This window comes from Pseudopipra pipra, chromosome 8 (assembly GCF_036250125.1).
Source record: "Pseudopipra pipra isolate bDixPip1 chromosome 8, bDixPip1.hap1, whole genome shotgun sequence".
NCBI lineage: Eukaryota > Metazoa > Chordata > Aves > Passeriformes > Pipridae > Pseudopipra > Pseudopipra pipra.
Window position 1 is genome coordinate 27,445,888 of NC_087556.1, and position 22,918 is coordinate 27,468,805.

At 37.4% G+C, this 22,918-nt stretch overlaps 1 protein-coding gene across 3 annotated transcripts in view; it reads left to right on the forward strand.

The window, feature by feature from the left end:
* Positions 1 to 22,918, forward strand: part of SHOC2 (SHOC2 leucine rich repeat scaffold protein) — a 63,815-nt gene that overhangs the window by 30,760 nt on the left and 10,137 nt on the right. For all 3 annotated transcript variants that reach the window (XM_064663288.1, XM_064663289.1, XM_064663290.1), the window contains exons 3-5: positions 7,226 to 7,363; positions 19,240 to 19,370; positions 22,138 to 22,326. In XM_064663288.1, the coding sequence (XP_064519358.1) occupies positions 7,226 to 7,363; positions 19,240 to 19,370; positions 22,138 to 22,326 (458 nt within the window). The remainder of the gene's footprint in view (positions 1 to 7,225; positions 7,364 to 19,239; positions 19,371 to 22,137; positions 22,327 to 22,918) is intronic.

The window sequence follows — 22,918 nt, forward strand, 5'->3', positions numbered from 1 at the left end:
AAAGCAGAACTTACCTATTCACTTGGCTGTTCAATCTCTGGTGGCACCCATAAAATTAAACCTTAATGAAAGAGTTTCCATATGAAAGCTTTGCCAAAAGACAGTCTGGAGGGATAATTGTGGAAACGAGTTCACAAGGTGGGCACCATCCTCATCACCTTATCTGGTAAATTGTCCATTCCCCTGAGATCAAAAAGTTGAAGATTAGAATGGAAGAATGTGAATGCCTTGGTGAGTCAGACAGTCAGCATGAGAGGGATGAAAACCAGAGGAACTGTCTTGGGATGAGGCCAAGCAAATGTTTCAGTTTGCAGGCTGTTACTTAAGCAAGCCTTTTGCATTTCTTCTATTTGGAGTTTTATTGCATTTCTTCATATTTCATTGAAGGAATTGTTCTGCAACAGTCAGGTTGGTAATATTTTCCTTGCAAAGACAAGGTTGCATCTTATACCAGTTTTGAATATTTTTGTTGTCTTAGTACACCTAGCTCAAATAGAAATAATATTGTCAAATAGAAATAATATTGTCAACATGGTTGAAATTACATTTGCATAGTTTCTGCAAGTGTTTTAAGTCTCCAAATATTGTATTTTCTGTCTGTGAATGCAACTCTTATTCTAAGGAGAATCTGGTCAGGGCTGTTCTGCAAGGGAAATATTTTTAGAATGTAATTCGGGGAATCTGCCTACACCAGACTTGGAATGTCTTTGAGATTCTCTTCTGTTCTTTTCTTCCCTCATCTACCAATATTTAGATCATTTGTGGTTTCTTCACTGCTTCAAAACTTTTTTTGTAACACGTACACCTGTTTGGTTTTCAGTAGCAGAGACAGTGAACCAGATGTGTTCATGAACCACAAGAGTTCATGTCTACTCACTCCATGCTGAATATGGTGCCTCCTTATTAAAATGACTTGTTAGTAGAAAAGCTTTTCAGTGATGCTCTAAATTTCATTTCCCCTTTTTATTAACAGACCTGACAATATAGAGAAATATTTATTTACATTATTTGTGTCTAAGATCTCCTTTTTCTGTTTCAGCAGTTTGAAGGAAAACAAGTCGTGTTTCTTAGTTGACCTGTTAATGTCTGCAAACAGTGGTTGGGAATATTTTTATATATTTGTATTCTAATATGATAAAAGCATGAAGTTGTGAACAGAATTGGAATAAATATAGGCATTAATACATGTGTGTTCTTCCCTAGAAGTCAGAGAAGATCCAGTTTGCTTATTTGATCCAGTTCTGGTGGTTTTCTTGACCTGCAAGAAAGGTTTAGAACTCGATTTTGGCCAGCTTCAGCTTTGGTGTCTGGGTTCTGATTCCTGTGAAAGCTCTTGTGGGGATGCAGTTTTGTCTTGTCAGCTAGTCAAATTCCTCCTGATTACATTTTCTTCAGACTGGCTTTAGGATAATGATTAAGTAGTCCTGCCTTTTTGATCTATTTGCAGAGCTTACTGGGATGATGCCCCAAGTGTAATTCCAGTAAATACTGACAACTTGTTAGAAGTCCAGCTTTTTTTTTTAATCAATGCTGCAATTATTTTAACTGTTTGAATACTTTCATAAGTGCTGAACAGAGGGAAATAATCGCTTCCCTCAGGCTGACCCCTTGCTAATGTAACCCGGTAGGTGGTTAGCCTTTATTATTTGAGAGCTTGTTCCACACTCAGAATGGACAGGATCCCAGATGTTACCCCAGATGCAGCATCACCAGAACCCCCTGGTCCTTCCTTGCAGAGCTGTTTCTCACTGGCTGGTTTGAGGTAACCTCTTTACAGGGTTATTCCCTGCTAGATGCAAGACTTCACTTTTGTCTTGGCTCTCAAATGAGAGGTTCTACTGTCCACCTCAAACCCCGCCTTGAACCCTTGCTAAGACTGTTTGAGATGTTGTTTGAACATGTTTTTAATTTTATTTATATTTGTTATTTTCAGTTATAAACAATAAATAAAAAGTGTTTTGCTGTTGTCTTGTTGAAGCTTGTTTTAGACCAGATTTTGAGTCTTTCTTTTCAGTTGAGCTTAATTTCTGTGTTTTTGACTACTTCCCACAACTAGATCCTGTTGTGCATCCTGCATATTGTAAATAATATTACCATGCTTATTTTTTACTTGCATGAGTGTTTTAACTTTGGTACATAAGTCACTTGTGACCATATTAAAATTTAATTCTTTCTACTCAGTAACTCTTCTGTGTAAGTTATAGATGTGCAGTAATGATTCAGAATAGCTCTGACTGCTTACCTGTTCTGTTGGGCAGTTGGTAATGCACAGCAAAGACCTCAGGCTGTCTGTCAAGTTATGTGCTCAGATTTTATCTAGAGAGAAAAGATTCTGAAACTGTAAAATTGTTTTAAATTTTTTTTTTCTAAAATCAAGACACTTGTTCCAAAGAGTTTTATAGACTGAAAATTCTTTTTCCTTTTTCTTTTTTTTCTTTGCCAGCAGGGAACATACAAAGTTACAAAGTAACTTGTTCCCAACATTGCTGATTTGGGATAATTGATCTTTACAAATTAGCTTCCAACTAGTGTTCTAACACACCATCCTGAAGTCCCACTAATATTTGCATTCTCCTCTTCCTTGTACTTTCCGTAAGAGTCTTGATCCTCTTGCTGTGTCATCTGGCCCAGGATTTATTATGTTGTGAAGGATTTCATAATTTTCAATCTGCTTAAGCATGGGAAGGCCCGGCGTTAATCCAGTGGAAAACAGGCTACATTACAAATTGTGTTTGCCATCCAAGAGTGGTGCCCACTGAGTGAATTAGGAGATGCTGAAGCCTCTTTGCTATTGACCTATATACTGTTTCCATGCATGACTGTTAATTTGTGTGTACCTTAATATTTTTTTAAGAAGCTATATTTTGTGTTTTAAATGGCCAAAAAGAATTTTCAGAGTTATGTAAGTCAGGGCATGTAGCCTGGTTCTCTTTTCATAACAGGCTTTCAAAGTTGGCTATGAAATGGAACTATAATTCTGCCTCATTATGCAGAAAATATTAGTCATTTCATAGTGCTGGCCTTTTCAGCAGGTATATTTAGCTTTGTTGTACTATAACATTTATTCTTTGTGTGTATGAGAACAACAGTGACGTGATGGCTCACCCCACCTCTCTTAAGGATTCTTGAGATGAATACTTAGCTGTATTTTTAACAAGTTTTTTAACTGGAAGATGCTTGGAGTACTCACAAACTGTTTTCTCTGAGAAATACCTGTACATTATGGGAATTTTTTGTCTTGTAGAGCCTTTTAAAATACAGATTTTTAAAAACTACATGATAGGATGTAACTGACTGTTTTATGGAAGTTATACGTAGAGAGACTGTTTAATGTATTTCCTAGGGCATTGCTTCTACTTTAAAATCTTTATTCACCACTGTGAGCTTAAGTCTTGTCTGTTTGGGACAAAAAACAGACAAGAAAAAAGTTAGTTCATTTTACCTGTGGTTAGTATTTCCCTAAAGTAGTACTTCTCTTCCTGCAGTGATTTTGGGTGTTTGAACAATCCTTTAGGGAAGTGATGCTGGTGGTGTGTCCTGTTCACATGATGAACAGGAATGGGTTTTTCTTTAGGAAACTGCTTTCTGGTTAAGGTTGATTTTGATCTGCAGCACATTTCTAGCGGACGTATTTCTGTTAAATCAAGATACAAATGTGTTTCAGCAAAGTTTGTGAAGTACACCAGAAAAGTGAAAATGTTGATTCTTTTAATATGAAAAAGATCATGAGCTCCTTGCTCATTAGCCATTTTCCTTTTTGTACCTGCACAAATCTTTCTTTTAGGAAAACTTTCATTTTGATTTTGACATATGCTTCTTACCCTGGCAAAACAAAAATGCCAGATTTCAGTTGTATCTTGGTGAAACTTATTTTCACCTTTTTTTTTTTGATAAGCATTTCCTTCAGTACAATTGCTGCTGTTCGGACAATAAGGACACTTCCACTCACTGGAACATCGGCTCCTAGGAAGAGCATTATGCAGATGGCCTTCAGTTTGGCCTCTTTGTTCTTGCAGATCATTATTTGTTGTATAGATTGTTTCTGCCATGTGTTTATCCTGGTGTAATTTCTGACAGAGCTACTGTTGTTCAGCAGTGCTGTGCACAGTGTGTTCATTCACAGGACAAGTCCCAGCTGTCAGTCGGTGGGGAAGGAGCTGCCCCTGTTCCATAGACACTGGTCTGGCAGCGCCCTCTCTGTGTCCAGAGGGGTTCTCATCTCTTGTACTGGGATGTTTTCATTAGTGCTGGTCATGTCACCTGCAGTGTTCCTGGTACTCAGACCTCTGTGCATGCATAACAGGGAGCTTCTCACTCAGGAAAAGAGAGTTTAAGGAGAAGACAGGGCAGATGGTGCTGGTTGGCCATAGGGCATGACCAGCATTGGTGTGTAAGGGACTGGACCCTTTTATTTCCTTATTCCCGTGTTTTCCCACACTTGTGCTTCCTAAACCACATTGATTTCTCCCTTTCCCCTACCCTAAATATTCCATAGCAACTCTTACCATCCAAAGTTGTTCTTCCTTGTACCTCCCAGTAGATATTCAGGCCCCGCATGCGTAACAGCTCTCACTCTGAGGTGCTCTGAAGAGCTTTTCCATTTACTCACCCTCATGGCTCTCACCCATACTTGGAGAGCCTGTATTTAGTTTCTCACACCCACAGCTGATCCTCTCTCTGCCCTTGCATGTGAAGATGAGTCTCCGCAACATGACCTGAACATATTTCACCTTGTTAAGCATATTGGATGTAAGATTTTTTCCATATGTTGTGGACAGCAACAAGAGAAATGTGCCTCAAGTGCTTTTTGTTGACTTGCACGCTCTCTGTATTGTGTCTCAGCAATTCCAGTTAAAGTATTAAAGGAATTTCAGTGCCAACAGCATTTCATCTCCCTTCTCCTTCTACTGTTAGAGGGGAAAAAACCATTTTGGTGAAATGCTGTCAAACCGTAAGTATTCTTATGTCCAAGACTAAGATCCCTTACTGAGCAATGTGAACTAAAAGCTGATTATTACAATACCTTCAAATTTGCTTTCCTTAAATCAGTGTATTTCATGACAGGGCTTTAACTTTTGCTTGATTTCTGCTCTAGAGTCTAAAATTTGTCCTCAATCTATTTTAACATTCCAAATTTTTATTAAATGTAATAATATTAAGTATGGCTATCCAAATTAGACCGAAGTGTCAACTTGCCCTCAATTGACTTAAGAGACATAGGCATCCCTTTTCTTGTTTTCCCTCCCCAGAATTAGCTGGTAAGATGTTTGTTTCAAACATGTAGCTTGCTGTTGTCAAAGTTTTCAGCAGGTGGAAAAATGAAGTGCAGCACATGTTGCTGCAAAAATCCAAGTATTTCTTCAGCTTCAGCAGATGTAGAGTGGGAAGAGTCAAGTAAATGAGAAATTGGTGCGATGAAATGAAATTTTTGCCATATTTCAAATTTGACATCACTGGTTATGGTCTGAAGCGAAAACAAATGAAAACAGCAATCATGAAGTGAAAACTACTGTCCCGAAGTGTTTGAAGGTTCTGGAGTTATCTTAGTAAAGTTTTCTGGGGCTCTTTTTTGTTTGTTTAAGGGAGGGATGTTTTTCTTCCTCAAACTTTTTGTCCTCCTTCTATTGCCTTCTATACTTTGCCCACTTGTTTTCATGAATAATAAAAAGATGCCCCTGCTACAGACCATTAACTCTTGCTCAATTTTTTCTAGCATTTGCTTTCTTCTGCATGTTAATGGCATTGACCTGAGTGGTTTATGCAGTGCTGGATACAGCAGGTTTGACTATTGGCTCTGGTTGCCTGGAATCACTTGAATGCTGTGTAAGGGAGGGGATACTCACAGTGATGGAGGAGCTACTTAACCACCACCTTTATATTTCCACTTGCCTAGTTTCTAGAAAAACATCCCAATTTGGGTTAATAAATGCAGGAAATAATCTTATTTATATGTTAACAATCTAAGAAAAATGGAATAATGAAGCTGTCGAGGTTGACTTTTTTCCTGGCTTTTCACGTTTGTTCTGTGATATGTAGTAAGTATTGTGGCTACATGATGCTTGCAACTCAATACAGAGTCTGAATTCATAAATATTTTATGATTTATTAAGTCACCAGTTGTGATTATCTGCTGGTCTAATGGGTAGACATTTGACTCTACACATCAGAACTTGCCCAAGCTAGTCCTGCAGGCCTGTGGGAAAATCCTTAAAGGATTGTGTCAAAGATACACCACCAGCTTAAAAATAAACATTTGCTCCTCAAAAGGCATTTGCTCCATTTCCAAGTTTGTTACTCACTGAGTCATGCTCTAATACACAATGCAGTGACCTCATCTTTACTGGATAGAGTTGATGCTGTTGGAATCACATGCATTAATTTCACCTCCATCAGATGCAAAAAACGCGAAAACATACACCTGTGTTCCTGCGTGCAGTTGTTTGGGTTTTTTTTTTAAACCCAGAAAGGTTTTGCTCAGAACACAGTGTGTTTGTCATTAAAACAGGTGAAACTACTGTATGTAGAGTTGTGCCTAGCTGTGCTTTTAAATTTATGTGTCAATGTCAGTAATGAAGCAGTTCAGTGTAACATAGTTCTAAACTCTAAGGAAATCCAAATATTTTTTTAAGGTTTAGCAGATAGGCCTTTTATTTCAAACTTTTATTTGCTATAGATTGCTTGCATACACTTTGCTTGTCATATGTTGCCTTTTTATGATGACTAAAAATGATTAAAAATAACACTCGGGATTTTGGATTATCTAGGTTGTCAGCCACATAATTTTTATGTATCTTAATTGTTGATTTTATGTCTGAAGGTAATTATTGGTATAAAAACAGATCATCATTTCTCAAAATTTAATACAATTCATTTACTCTGTGGTGTTTTAAACTTCTGGTCAGCCTGAAATAAGTGTGAGGTATAGGTTTTGTACTTGTATTCCATAGCTTGAACTGTCAGAAGAAAATCAGTCAATAAGATGTATTCAGAGAATCTATAAAAGCTTTATCTGAGTTTTTTCAAAATTATTGATCATGTTTTAGATCTGACTGATGAAACTATGGTCCTGTAATACTTTATTTTATATGTGTAATTTTATAGTAGCAATAGCTTTTTTTCAGCTTATCCCAATATCTGTCTGATTTTGTTAATCTCTGTGTGGAGGTCATTATCTATAGCTGTACATTAAAGACCTTGATGTTTTGGTTTTCTTGTGTGCTTTTAGGTGAGTTGTGTAACCTCATAACGCTGGATGTAGCGCACAATCAGCTTGAACATCTTCCTGAAGAGATTGGAAGCTGCACACAGATCACCAACCTTGACTTGCAGCACAATGAGCTCTTGGACCTGCCAGAAACCATAGGTATGTGTAGAGGCTGTAGAAGAGAAAATAAATCACTATTTCAAAATGTTCAGTAAGAGGAATAAATTTAAGAATGAGTATTTGGTTGGTGACTGTAGAGTGACTGGTGTTCAGCTTAAGGCAGCTTTACACTTGAGAGTAAAAGCAGGGTGTGCCTGTTACCTTAAATGTTACCTTAAATTGTCTAAGAGTGAGAATACAAAAAAAAAATGCATCACTTCTAAATCTTAAGGTGTTCTGTGGTTATAAGAAAATGTCCATTGGTTCTTTGTTCATTCTGTAATAAAACAGCATATAAAGAAATGAAATGCTAGAAGATTTGTAGTTGAAGTGTAATACTTTGGCAGATAGTTTTAACTAACATCTTTGGCTAAAAAAATAGAACTAAAATCATAAATGTTTTAAATTAATTATGTATATATTATGTTCTTTGGTAGAACATCTAAAAAATCTTCCAAGTCCACAGAATTACCATGCTCTAATGCTACGGAATACATGGGGTTTACAACTTATATTGGGAATAATGGACTAAGCTAAACACTGTTTCAGAATCTGACATAGGATGAAGCAACAAAATATGACTTTTGCTATTTCACTGAGTTTTAGTCACATGGCAGAAAAAGATGGCTGCTGTGATTAAAAAAGACAAAAAACAAAGCCATCATGATTTTAAGCTGTCTTTGTCCCCAGAATATACTCAGAAGAATGGATGTTATCAGATAAACACTATTTAATGTTGAACATCTCATGAATGTACTTGAATGTGTAGTAAAGTGAATGAGCAGAAGCTCGAGGAACCACTTAACAACACTCCAGCTTTTCTTCTAGCAGTTAATTATTGAGTGTGGAGTTACTGTTGCTTTTTGTTGAGAAAGTTTGACCTGAACACAGTTTTACACTGAGGATACATCCACTGAAACTAAACTTTTTTCCTGGATTGATGGTATTTTCAAACTCTGGAGATCCCATTCCATCTGGAATTTGCATCTAATTTACACAATTCATAAGCACAGCCTTTATTTTTGTGGGTGTTTTGTAAATCTAATTGAAAGTTGTTTACATAAAATTTATTGTAGTGTTTGTGTTGTATTTAGGAAGCAAGTTCTCTGGATAAACTCCTGATTGTGGGAAAAATTCTCTAAGCAAGTGTGAGATTTCTGTTGTCAGGGCTTAGAGACTACTGTTGTTGATTCTTGTGCATACAGTAGTACAATTTACTAAGTTGTTTAGTCACTGGCAGTCACTGAGCTTCTCAGAGGACCAAAAAAAAATCTCAGTTGTAATATGCTGCAAGACTGTGCTTACAGGGGAAAGTCTTTGGGTAGGAGAGGCAGTTGAGTAATTTGTGATGGATACGAAATTGCTCACTATGCAATCAAGATAGTTTCCACTAAACTTTCTTCAGAAAGTTTTTGTAAGCTTAGGTGGTTTCTACTGAATCAGGTTCATACCTGGTTGGACTGGATTTTTGCCTATTTCCTTTGTTTTGTTTTTCCCTTGCATTGTCTTTATAGTGTTTTGAAGTTACTTGTTTTTAAATGTATGTAGTTGTCTATTAACATGCTTATCTGAGCTGAATATCAGTGCTTTAGAGCTCAATAAACCACCAAAGACAGCTGAATAAGGGCAAGAGACAGCAGTGAGCTGTGGTGTCATTAACCTTACACTGGTTCAGTTTTTGCTCCACTGGAAAATCTCTCTTGTAAAAAGTACATTAAAAAAAAGTTAAATATTTAAATGAAAACTTAAAATCAGAACTCAGCGTTTGTGCTACGTACAGTTCTTAAACAGGATTTAATACTGAAGGGAAAAACTTTAAGTTCCATCTTAAATGATAAGGATCAGCCTACATTTATGCATGTTGCAGAAAAGGCAGCCGCAGCCAGTTCAGCAACATTGGCTTTATTTCTTAGTCATCGCAGTTTTGGTTCAACATATTAAAGCAAGTTGTGGCATGATTTTAGATTACAGCCTGCTTTGTGGTTAGAATTGTTCAGCGAGAAACTTTGAGTACTGAGAAAAACCCAGCGAGTCACTGGCGCGTGGCCGCCTGTGTGCGCAGCCGTGGGGTGGCCTTTCCAGCTTCTCCATCTCTCACTCCAGTTTCTCTCTTCCCTGCTAATGGATACCTACCCGGTCTTTGGCAAAACTGGCTTTTCTTGCTGCATTTACATGCTTCCAGGTTTCAGGATGCTCACAGTATATGTGCTGCTAATGTTTCCCCAGTTCGGTCAGACTGCTGGGGGGTTGCAGACCAGGGACAAAAAAGACCAAGTACATTTGCTCGTTATCAATATTTAATGTTCTGTGAGCCTATGAGCCTCCTGTTATGGACCAGACTTTCCATTACTGCCAGGTCTGTCCCCTCCTCCCCCACTGATACCCGTTTGATGGAGGCCTCTTTTTTTCTTGAGAGGGATGCTTTTTAAAATCACGCTGCTTTAAAAATCAAACAGCCCTTCTCTATTTCTCCCTCCCCACAAAAAGGACTCCTTCCCTCATCTCCCTCTTATAGTCACTGCTGGACTAACTGTGGTTTTGCCACAGAAAGATTTTTGCATCTGCCAGATGAAAAGAAAAAAGCTTGTTTTCTAACTAGCAGAGTGTACTGAAATGTGCCAGAGCTGAAGGGACGTTGGAGAGTGACATGCAGGGGAGTGGCAGGGAAGGGATTATGCATCAGCAATGATTACAGAGGTAGCAGAGCCAATATACCCACTCTTTAAAAATACCAAGTTCTTGTTTCAACTAATGCTGTAGAAGCACACTTTTGTGCAGTAACAAATGTCGATTTTAGATATTAGTTGTCAGGAAGTGACCTAATGTCTTGCTTTATAGATACTGGCTTAATACATTCATATCTGTATTTCTCTTGATTGAAAATTGTAAAGTACTTTTTATATTAGATCACTTCCTGTAAGAAAAATGAGCTTTGTGGAATGGCTTGGCACATTCCAAGACTCTCAAGACTAGAATTAAAATCATAGTGGGATCTTAGCTGTTTAGTGTTTTAATTGCAGATTGTGCCCCCCTGTATTGTGGTGGTTTTTTTTCCTTTTGGGGGGTGGTGGAATTATTATCTTTTATTTACACAGTGTCTTATCTCTGTATACTTAGCTGGCACACTAATATTACCAAAAGATATAAAAAACAGGTGAAGAACATACCATTTATATTTAAAATTATTAATTGGACTTTTGAGACAGAAAACAAATTTTGGGTGGAGTAAAGTGTTTTTTAGGATTACAAGATAGTTTAGATAATTTTGTTCTGCAAATACTGTATTGTGAGTATTTCCTCTTTAAACTTTTAATTTTAGCATTCTGTACAAATGTGTTCACAATTTCATACTTAAAACAGCAGAAACACTTACTTGAGAAGGAATTACAGCTTTGAAAAAAAAAAAGATTCTTCGTCTGCTTTGTAATTTTCTAGTTTTGTGTGTTTACATGTGCAGTTTGATTATAGTCAAATGTTCCATACTCACGGACATTTAAGGCAACAAACATTTTAATAAGAAAAAGAATAGTCAGTTGTAAATGTTCCAAAATTATACTTTAAAAGCACAAAAAATTCCATCACTGGGCACACTTTCCATTGTCTGATGTAGCACTGTTCCTAAGAGATGGTTAGGAAAATGAGAGGCATATTTACAGCACTGCACTACACTCCTGCCCTTCGCTGTGGCACATCAGCTCAGAAGCTGAAATCACAACTCTCATGAAAGCAAATATTATGTGGAGCAGCTTTACCTTTTTTCAAGTTGAAATTGTGCTCCAGACTAGGCTTTTAACAAGTTTATCCCCAGTGTACCTCTGAGAGCACTGGAGTGCTTTTTAAACATACAGTTGATAATACATGAAGCGTTGTTGACCAGAGCCAGACACATGGAATTGGAACAGCTCAGGTTATACAAAATGTGGTTAAGAGCTCTAAGTCCCTACAAGTAAAGATATTTCTGCAGAAATGTGGAACTGCTTTAAAATGGTATTTTAAATTTGGCAGGCTTAGCAAGAACAGGAGTCTTATTCTGAAATGTCTGAGCACCTGCAGCGCCCTCAGTGCTCAGGGGCGATGTTCCTACACAACTGATGGGTTTGATGTTATTAATTACCACTGTTCTGATGGAGCAGAGTGCAGAGGCTCCTGCTCCAGCTTTCATGGCAATATCCATATTCTTAACATTTAAGTACATGACCTTGTGCTTTGGTCTGTGAACACTCCGTACTTTGAAGCATTAAGCCTTTTTCCATAGGCTCACATTGGGAGATCTGATCAGCATTCAGTGGTTTGTCTGTGGTTTGTTCTTGGACTGTGCTGTTAATGAAACATCTTTAATTGAATTCTGCTAGTACTGGGCAATTGCAATAAGCTCAGCCTTTTTTTTATATGAAAGCAGTGGCTCCCACTGTTATACTCTAATTTTGCTGTTATTATAGGCCTTGGTGGTCTCAAAAGGAAAGAAGCTTCTAGTTCTTGTTGGCTTTAATTCTAGACTTAGTAGGTGTAAAGCAGCAAAATTGACTGGAAAACTGCAAGTGGCAGGAGAGGGTAAGTGGGAAGTGACTGCTCACTGCATCCTCCAAGACTGGAAGGCAGGGATGAGGCAAAGCTGTGGGTTGTTGACCTCACAGTGGTGAAAAGCAGAGCTTGTGATGGGTAGGGAACATCTGGGTCTTGGTGTTCGCACAGGTTGCTGTAGATGATAAAAGCTCACGGGGTGATGTGGCAGTTATGCAGAAGAAAAGTATAACATTTGGGAAATTCTAAATTTTTAATTCTGAAGTTGGGAAGTCACTGAGCCACACGCTGCTGAATCTTCCCCCAGCTCTTCAGGAAGTTTTGGGATGTCTTTTCCCCTTTCCTTAGGTTCTTCTCTTGGTATCTGGTGTTTGGCAGCACTTCTTTTTTTAACTGGAGAGAAGATACTAAGTGGAATGCTGGTCTACGTGCAGTAATTCTTACATTCCTTAATTAGCTAAAATTATGAATGTATATTTTTGTGTCATACATTTTATATGTTCGCTTTATATAGTAGGGCTGACTTAAAAAATTAAACACATCTTTCACTTGGGAAAGGTTAATGTTTTTACTGCATTGCCAGTTAGGTATAAACTGCTCTTATAATGTGATTTACATTTATATAAATCTTTAATTTCACATAAAGGCTTTAAATAGTAATTTAAAAAGAGAGAAAAAGACTACCAATGAAAAATTAAATAAATTTCGGTTGCTTTGTGTCACTGCTTGCAGGATGACTTAAGTAAAATGCAACACTTCCATTGGTAGCCCAGAATAAGATCTGGGTCAAATACTTTTGAAGTATTTTGAAGGTCAAATAAGGTCAGATACTTCTCACTCTGTTGCAGTATGAAGTGGTTTTTATTTTTGTATAATTTTCAGCTAATTATAACTTCCCTTTTTGTTTTCATTAATACATCTCCAATGCAAAGCCAGTGCAGTTAAATACATATGTATTGTTTTCTTTAAAGGTTAAGCTGGCTTCTGTTGGCTTATCAATTTCGAGTTTATTGATTCAATGTGTATCTATGAAAATATTTTTTTATGTTGTATTTTGGTTGGATATTCTTCCTGGTAAGATTAGAATGGGGACAGTTTATTTTAGTGAATGTGGGTAGCATCACATGGTAATTAGATGCAGAGACCAATGTGTACAGATATATTATAACTGCAGCTCAGCATTTTCAGAATGATTTGTATACTGCAGAAAGAAAAAGCCTATAACCTTATTTTCTTTGTGTGAGAGGAAGGCACAAGGGAAGAGTGATTCAAGGGAACACATCAGAATTGAGACAAGCAGGTCTGTGAACTACGTGCATTTTGATGCACGCATATTAAATGAATTTTAAGTTGAATTTTCATTGCTTAGTTTCAGGAACATGTCACTAAGAGTTTATGCTCTGCCTTATGCAGGTATCGTGTACGTTGCATGTCAGGGACTTGAACCTCTGTTGCTCAAGTTTTACAAGCATCTTGTGTGCACCTTTCACACATATACAGTCAGCAATGTTATAGTCTTGAATCAGAGCTGGAAAATAACTGGCTGCTGATATGGTCACACTTTAGCCTTAATCTTGAAATAATGAGGGAAAGCTTGTCTTTGGATGATACTGTTAGACTGAAAATAGAGAGAACTCTGCTCTCTTCAGATGGTGTTTAAACTAGGAGGGGTGATAGAGAGTAATTTAAAATTCATGTTAAATAGCTTTCTAATAGATAACATCTTTATGAGAATTCCTAGAATTTGTGTAGGGAGGATAATGCGCTTTGGTTTGAGCAGGGCAAAAAATGATGGACCCTGCTGACCTTGGTAATTTATGAGGCCTATAGTAGCCTTGTATATCAGGAGGTATTGGGGGCCGAAAAGAAAAATCAAAATACGCTAAAAGCCACTTTACTACTAAAACAGTAAAATTAAGTCCAATTGTGTTGTGTTTAACTATACTTTTGCATTTGGAAGAGTATAATTACATTTCATGCTTTGGGTTTAGTAGTTTTTAGCAATGATCAGGAGGGTTTCTCTTCTCTTCTGCAGTTTTCCTGAAAAGTGTTTGCCCTCCCAGCCCCATCACCCTTCTGTCACCATTCGCTATTTCCCTAAAGCATCAGCCTGTAGTCAGAGCATATTAAACATTAGGGATGTATGGAGTGTAGAAAGGATTTCATCTCTCTCAGATGATGGCGAGTTTAAATTTTTACAAACCTATAGGCTTCAGTTTAGGAAGGGGTTGCCCCTTGATGAATGATGCACGTGATTTTGTTCTCCTTTCCTCTGCAACAAGATCACTGAGATCCCTTTTGGGGTGTCTTGTTGGACCAGTCACTTAGTGCTATTGCCCTGTTGGACCTTGGCAGACTGTCGTCTTTGCTTGTGGAATGCAACTGAAGGTTAAGACACTTTATCTGAAGCCTTTGGTTTTACTCTACAGCTATCAGGGGAACCAGTTTGCTTTCTGATAAGAGATTAGATTAAACATGCCAGCAGCTCCTTTCACCTAAAAATCTGCAAAACACTTAAACAGTTGTCACAGAGTATGGCTGACATCTGGAAAAACTAGTATAGAGTAAGTACAACTCAGTTGGCTACTCAGTGCGTGCCAACTTGAGTCAAATCAAAATCTAAGAATATTTATAGAATTTAGACCATCAGAAATACTTAATAGTGCCATGTGTGTAGCAAGTCCTTGCAATTTTCTATTGCGTGATGAGGTTAATTTCTACTTTTGATTATGATCCTGTGGAGTTTCGATGTGCACAGCTCTTGTAAGTCCGGTTTATGTTTTTAATGCTGTCTGCAGAAGTTTTCTCTAGTGAACAGATTTTTAATTGACCTGATGCTTTTGGTTTATTTAGGAGAAAGCAACTGATCCTGATAGCAAACTAGCTCAGTGAACTAAGTTCTATGAAACAGAGTAATTAGTTTTAGTAATGCTGCAGTAACATTTCACAATAATAATGACCCTTCATCTAAGGATTGGGAATTTGAAGGATTATTTTAACTAGGGGAGGGAAAGGAAGAGGTGTGGTAAACCTCAGAAGAGAACATTTGTCATTCCCTTTAGAAGCACTGGTGGGACTTTGGATTCGGAATTTGTATTTCTTTGTTATCCAACATTCCAGTTCTTTTTTTCTCTTGATTTAGAAATATTCAAAAAAGAGATGTATTGTTTCTACTTGGTGAACCACTTTAGGTGGTCTTTCTAAAATGTGTGTTTTTTTAAGTGTGGTTTCCTGCTTTATTTCCAGCCTTCCCTTTGTTTTGGGGTTGGCAAACACCTGTCTTTCCTTTGACTATTATTTTTGAGGTACCTTTAATAAAGAATTTAATTTAAATGATCTATTTAGAGTCCCTTTTATTGTAGTAGAGTCTAATTTAATGTTTCTGGATTTGCATGCTTCCAAGTATTTTTAATTAATTTCTGTGTAAATGAAACAGCTAATCCTGAGAGAGACATTCAGTCACTCCAGTGAAGGGATTGTGAATTCTGTGCTAAGGTTGCTTCAAACCTGAGAGCTTGGCCAAGGGGAGCCTACTGTTGGGTGTTAATACTCTGCTGGTGCGAAAATGGACCGGAAAGAAGGCATCTGTGTGAAACCTGATTCCCAAGAGTGACTGTGCACACCAAAAGTTGAACTAAAACAATTTTTCAGTGACTTTCTTGGGCCTGGTGTGAGTTTAGGGCTTAGTCAGGCTTGACTATCTTATTTTTAGAAGTACCAATGAATAAGGCAGGTGAGTAGTTTACAAGGCTTTTTGTAATGAGCTCTCTAAGAAAACAAGTTGGAAGGGGTTTTACTTGCTGCTTTTCCTGCTAGTAGCTGCTTTTGGCTTGTGGTTATCAAACTGTCATGTTGATGAACATCTAGTTCTTTGTTTTCTGAGTCACTACCTGCAAGAGGATGTTTTAAAGGAGCTGCTGAGGTATGGCTTCAGTGACAAAAGTACATCTGCAAATGATCCTGATGACAGTCTGACTGAGTTGATGATGATCAGTTGTTGCCTTCTATGCCTTTTGACAGCAGAGTACCTAATGTGCTGCCATCCCAGAAACCAGTAGCTGAACTGGAAATGATGGAGATGAGTGCAGGCACTGTAAAGTAGCTCCAAATATGAGTATCAGCTAGGTAACCCTGAGCTCAGGGAGCTGGAAATGGGATCACTTGATGCACAAGGTGTGCTATTTAGCAACTTGTGACAGCCTCTGTTGTAAACTAGAGTTTGTCACTTGGTCTTTGTGTTATCCAGCTGACCAGCACCTGGCCTGTGGACCATGGAGCCAAAGATTAACATCATTATTCCAAGCATTCATTTAAAAAAAAAAAGTAAACTTCAACATACTGAACAGAGGGAAGAGTTCTAAGGGTCATCCTGTTTTGTGAAGACAAGACTAACATTTGTTTTGTCCAACCTGTGAAGATTAAAACTGATAAGGGTTTTTCACTTCATTCACAATGAGGTGTGAGTATAAACTCTGAGGATGAAAAGATACAAGTCTTGTTGACAGAAGACTAAATGGCAATAAATTGGCTATAAATAAATTTTGGCTTGAAATGAGAAGGTGGCCTGTGCTGCCTCCATCAGCTGGGTGCAGGACAGGCCTTCCAGGAGCAGTGGGAGAGGTGCTACTTGATGAAGCTTCAGCTGAAATCTTACTGGTTTTGTTCTCAGGAATTAACTGTATTTAGTGCTGCGGTGTGTAAAACAGTCAGGAGGAATGTGGTACATGCAGGATGTGTCTTCTGTTATGCCTTTGCATGCCTTTCCCATGGAGGAGAAAGATAACTAGTAGAGAAACAGTGATAAAGTTCCATTAAGAAATGCTACTTATGATAAGAAAAAAATTACTGGGAGCTGCTATTTATGCCTTCTTTTTGATAATGTCATGAGGATAGCCAGCGTGTGTCATTCTCTCCTGGAAAATTATGGTACATTTTGACTTTCTCTAATGGCTGCCTTGTTTAATTTTTCTGAAATGCCACATTGCTGGTAGGAAGGGAGCCATATACATACAACCTGTGCTCACAATCTGGGAACTGGCATAGCAATGCTGTATTGCTAAGCAACAGTTGGCATCATGCTGTCTACTTCCCTGCTCATTCTTTTTGCCTGAAAAAAAACAGATCAGCATCTAGCTCAAAGTTTAAATAGTGAAAAACAATAGTAGGTTGATGTCTTATTTTGTGTAAAGTTTGTTATTACTTTTTTAGTAAAGCATTAAATAACGATTCAGAGAAATACAGTCAGGATGTGTTTTGTTCATCCCTAGGATGGAAAATCCTGGTGATCTTGGTACCTTGCAATAGGATGTCTGTTGTGTGAAATGAGGCCAGTTTTCTATTCAGCCGGGAATGCCAGATCTCACAAATATGGCATGAAATAGCTAAGTTATGTACCAATGTGTATCTTTATACTAGTAGATTGTAGCATCAGAATAGGTCTTAATTATTCTCTTTAGTACATATAGGCATTGTAGGATTTAACATAAAAAGATGAAAGTTTGTGCATTGGAGAGCAATATTGATAGCTCTGGATTTTAAATGTGGGCTTTTTTGGATTAAGTGAGGATTTTCTTTGTTGCTTCTGCAAAAGTTAATTGCATAGAAAAAAAGCACTTAAAGAAATATAAATAAAAATCCCAATAGGAGATACTACTAGTTAAGTAATGCTGGGTGGCTACCTGGTTTGACTTTAGTTATTGATGGTACTAAGTAAAATTTGTTGCCAAGCTTGTTAGCTGAATGTCAGATATGCACTGAAAATTTATCCTCTTTTCTTTCTTGATTTGTAAGATGTAGATAACTTTTGTGTTATATAAGGGTTTTTGTGGGTTTTGGGTCCCCCCTCCTGCCAGTATTTTGGGGGGGGAGGTGTTAGGTTTTTTTGTTGTGTGGTGTTCGGTTTTTTTTTTTTCACTTTCACTGCTCTTGTGACTCTTCATTTTGGTAACTACAGCGAATCATACAGCATTCCCAATTTCCAGTTTTTATTAACTACATTCCCAGCTATTTGTTGATGTAGGGGCATTTTTAGAGTATATTTTGACCAAGCTCAGGAAAGAGATATTTTGCTACTTGCTTTGTTGAAAATTTTCCTCTGTCTAGCAGACATACACGACATTTACTTCTTCCTTTGCTGTGTTCCAGTAACCTTTGTATAAGTACATATGCGTAGACATTCATACAGCCTTCATTTAATGAGTAGTTAGACTGTACATGTTAAGATCCTTCATATTTCAAAATTATTTCTGGTTTTTCATGCTGCTGTTTGTTAAATCTTATGTTTATTTTCTGATGTGTCTGTCTGGTACTTCAATTTGCAGAACAAACATGTTGTGCCTTGAGTGGTTGTAAAAGTGAGTGTAAAATAGCAAATGTTTTGCAAGGAACTGATAGTGTGAACGTTTTCCCAAGCTCCAGTGGTGTGAATTACACATTACAGATGAGTTACAAATTACAGACACCTTTTCTGACTGTAGGGATGAGCCAGAAGACAAGTTTCTTTGTACTATTTGCCAGCTGACTTTTCAGTGAAGTTCAAGGTCTTATTACCTGCAGGAGAGGCTAAATGCCCCAGTACCCTGTAGTTGAACAACATCCTTAAGCAGTTGATTTTGCTCTTTAGTACTTCTTAGATGAAGTTAGAGCTGGGGCTAAAGGGAGCTTCAGATGGGAAATTTTCAAGTTGATATTTTTTCCTGACACAAAGACATATCAACCAGGACCATCAGCCTGGCAATGTTTAAAAATATTTTTACGTGCATATTGTCCAGATTTTTGCAGACTTCCTCCAGATTTTCCCTTCAGTATCACTCAGAAAACCTGAAAGTTTTGGGTTTTTTCCTATCACTTTTTTAAAGCTTTGTTGCTACTGGAGGATGGTAAAGTTTTTTTGGTTTTGTTTGGGTTTTTTTCCCCTGTAGAGGAAATTGTTTTGCCAGGACCTGAGCTGTATGATGCATGCCCAAGTTCTGGTAATATGAGTCATGGCATTGAATGATACTATCCATAATTGGGAAAAGTAATTTTGGAGACATCTGGAAAATGATAGCCTGTTTTGTTGGTAGAAGGATCAGGATAGAAGGACTTCTACAATAGAACATAAGCCTTGTTTGGTTACTGTATTATGCACAGCTTCAGAAGGATATTTAATATGCACAATCTACTTCTGCATGGTTGACTTCAGCATTGGAAAGCACTGGAATCGATGTATCTCTTGTTTTGGGATAATAGTTCCCTTTTGCCATATGAAATTTTGAAGTGTAGAGTGTGAGAGAACAGAAGAATCAGAAGTCAAACCATATTCCATGCCTCTGTGTGATTCTAACAATATATTAATACCTGTTTTCTACCTGTAGGAAATCTGTCCAGTCTAAGTCGCCTTGGCCTGAGGTACAATAGGCTGTCAGCAATTCCGAAGTCTTTAGCAAAATGCAGTGAACTTGATGAACTGAACTTGGAGAACAACAACATTTCTACTTTGCCAGAGGTGAGAATTAGAAGGAGTGGACTGGGGAGGGAATGCTGCTGTAGGGCATCGGTGTTTTGTAAGGGGAGTGGAACACGTGAAGTGATTTTGTCTTGCATCCTAACTTTGAGGAATACCCCTTGTTTTAATCTACACGTGTGTAATGTGAATTATTGCAATTCTGTACATATTAGGTATATCATATTAGTATGGAAGAACTAATGTCATACGACTTCAGTCAAAACTGGGAGCAACACGAGATTGTATTTGCTGTCCTGTCTCTTTAGAGAACCTTAAGTAATGAGTCCAGTTTCCCCCAGTTCAGCTACATAAGTGTTTCTTAGTGTTTCTGTTTTATGAAGCATTAGTGCCTGAAAATAATTACTCTGATAACAGAAAAAAAGATTGATGTGATTGTTTCTTATCTTGGATATTTATTCCATTTCTTTAGAACCTTTTAAAATGAAGATTTCAGGACACAACATAAAGTTTATAGTCTCTTCTGTTTTAATGATGATCCAAACTGCTTTCTTAAACTATCATTTCCACACCCCAAAGTTGTATAAATTACTATTATAAAATGAGTTAAAAGGTTGTCTAAAGATGGGTATATGGAACTATACATAGAAGAAAAAAAATAAAATGCATTTGGAGTTAGGCAAAGTACTTATAGTAATGAAATGCAGTGAGTGACTACTTTCCTTCAGATATGTTTCTGAACTCTGCAATGATAGACTGAAAACAGAGAATTTAGTAAGTATTTGGGCAACACTATAATTTAAGAAAATGCTACTGAGTGAAAGCGACCAGGGCTTTTAAGATGAGAACTGACCAACCCCCCCCCCCCCCAGAGGTGTTATAAAAACAACTATGGCATAATTACAGAAAGCTAATGTGAGGGAAGCTTACTTCCCTTCAGTCGTAGTACAAACCTCTTTGTGACTGTGCTGCCTTCTTCAGGTATATTTGCCAACAATATGTTAACACTTAAGCTGCTACCTTGCACAAGTACATAGTTTATACTGTAATCTGTTCAAAATAAAACATGCTGTGCTATAATACAAAGAACTGTATTTGTAGAAGAAATTTCTAAATTTCAAAACATAGCTGAAGCTGCTGACACAATGACTAATAAATATTTTATCTTAAAAGGACGGGCAGGGAGAAGCCAGCACTGCCACAGCTCTCATAGATGTAAGAGCATTGTTCTCTTTGTACTGCCAAAGCTCCCTTGCTTCTCCTCAAATGTGTTTAATTACTCTAGGCTATTACAGTGTATTAGCTAACATATTTTTGATATTTTTTTTGGTATGCAAGCAGACTTCAAAAATGGCTTTTTGAAATGCCAAGATCCATTTGAAGCAGTAAAGTGTGTTAGTAACAGAGCTCAGGGACTGCCTAACCCTAGGACAAAGAATATCTGTTAATTAAAGTATAGGTAGAAGCAATATTTCCTTATCAAAGATTATACTAGCTAATGATTAGGTTAGATTAATACTGATTTGAAGATCCATTATTTTTTCTGTAGGGGGAAAAGTGTTTCGCTGATACTTGCTGAGATGCCCCCGGTGTCTAAAGTTTTAGCCATGACATGTAGATAAGTCCATATTTGATCCTGTTTCATTTACAATAATGTTAATAAACTATTTATAAAAGTAGCCAAAGCTTTCCTGGTGGAACAGCAAATCCATGTTTTACAGTGAATATAGCACTCAAATTGCAATCCAGCAATACTGACATTAGGAATATGGTTGGAATCATTATCTTGTTACCACTCGTTCCTGATTGCAGATGTTGCATTATTTATGGTATGTAATGCCATGCATAAATCTCCAATTTCTGTAATACTTAATCAAATAGGGCTGAATTCAAGTTGGTGTAGTAATAAGCAAAGGTGGCACTTCAGCAGTAATTTATATCTCATTATTCAGCTCCACAGTTCCAGCAGCGTGCTTGGCACGTAACTGACAGATAAACTGAGATATGTACTGCTGAGATTTCAGAATCTAATTAAACTCTCAAGAGAAATTAAACTCTGGATTCAGTGGACAACCAGAGTAACTCCAGGCTTCTTGCTTTTCATTTCTTAAGGGGGAAAGGAAAAAAAAAAGATAAGAGTACTAAATACTTAGGAATGTTTTATAAACTGGAAAAAAACATGGAGTTTCCAAACCCTTCCCATTCTTTTTGTCTGTTCTGTCTGATTATCTGAAACTGTTACGGCCCAGCCTGACAAGAAGCTTCTACCAGTTGTGATCACAATACGGATTTTTATTAAATTAACAAAGATTTGCACTGGAAGTGTCAAAGGCCTGTTGTGGAAGCCAGTGCATGAGGCTGATACATCTTTGGGCCCCACTCTCAGCTGTGGTGTCAGAACGGGGTGAGCAGCAGGTGGGCAGCATTGGCCGGAGCTGGGATGCTCAGGATGGACACGCTGTCCCTGCACTCCTGTAGCAATGTGTCATTACAAAGATTACTTTCAGAGGATAAAAGAGTTCCAAAATCTCCTAAACTCGTGATTTTAAATGTGGTACTTTTTTTTTTTTGTCTGTTTCTGTCAATGTGCAGGGAGGAAGGGGGAAATAAGGTAATGGCTGATGACTGTGAGCAGAGATTGTTGCTGATGGAAGTTTTATCAAATTTAACACTGGTTTGTGTGTTGCAACACTTACTTAGGGGATGGGATTGAGGGGGGAAAAACATTTCTAATTAGACCCATAAGGGAAGCGAGATGTATTCAAATAAATCTGTCCTAAGTTCCTGGGTGGTTTTCTTCTTTCTACAGGGTCTTTTATCCAGCCTTGTCAAACTGACTAGTTTAACACTGGCCAGGAACTGCTTCCAGTCCTATCCTGTGGGTGGCCCGTCCCAGTTCTCCACAATCTACTCTCTCAATATGGAGCACAACCGCATCAATAAAATCCCCTTTGGAATTTTCTCTAGAGCTAAAGTATTAAGTAAGCTGAACATGAAGGTGAGGCACAGAAACATGCTACTGTGTAAAATCAATGAGGAACACTGTTTGCTGCTCCATGAATTCTGGCAGACTTAATGATATAAGGAATTAATTTATCACACTGAACTCGATGCTGCTGCTGTCACATACAGAAACAATTCTGTATGAGTTAAAAATTGTACTATCAAGATGTTATTAATTTGTCTTTATGCTTTTTAGTTAAGATTTTGTCACATTTGCTTGAGTTTGAACAATGAAAATAAGAAAGTTGGTTGCAAGGTTCTTGAGTATTCATGTGGGACACAAGCATGTAGATAAGTTTTTCTCCCTCACACACTGTTACAGTTTAAATTATAAATGAAATTACGTAAAATTTTTTTTATGTATTCATTCAAAACCTAAGTTTAGAGACTTTGTGCAGTAGTTGTACAGCAGAGCAAAAGAACTTTTTAAGTGTGCTATATAGAGTGAAGAGAAGTAGGGAAAAGAAATGGTATTTTTCTATGAATAGATTTATTTCAAGTTCTTAATTTATTTTAAAAAAAGAAATGTTTGAACAGTAGCTAAGATCAGCTACTGTTTTAGAATATAGTTTGACACAAATGGAATC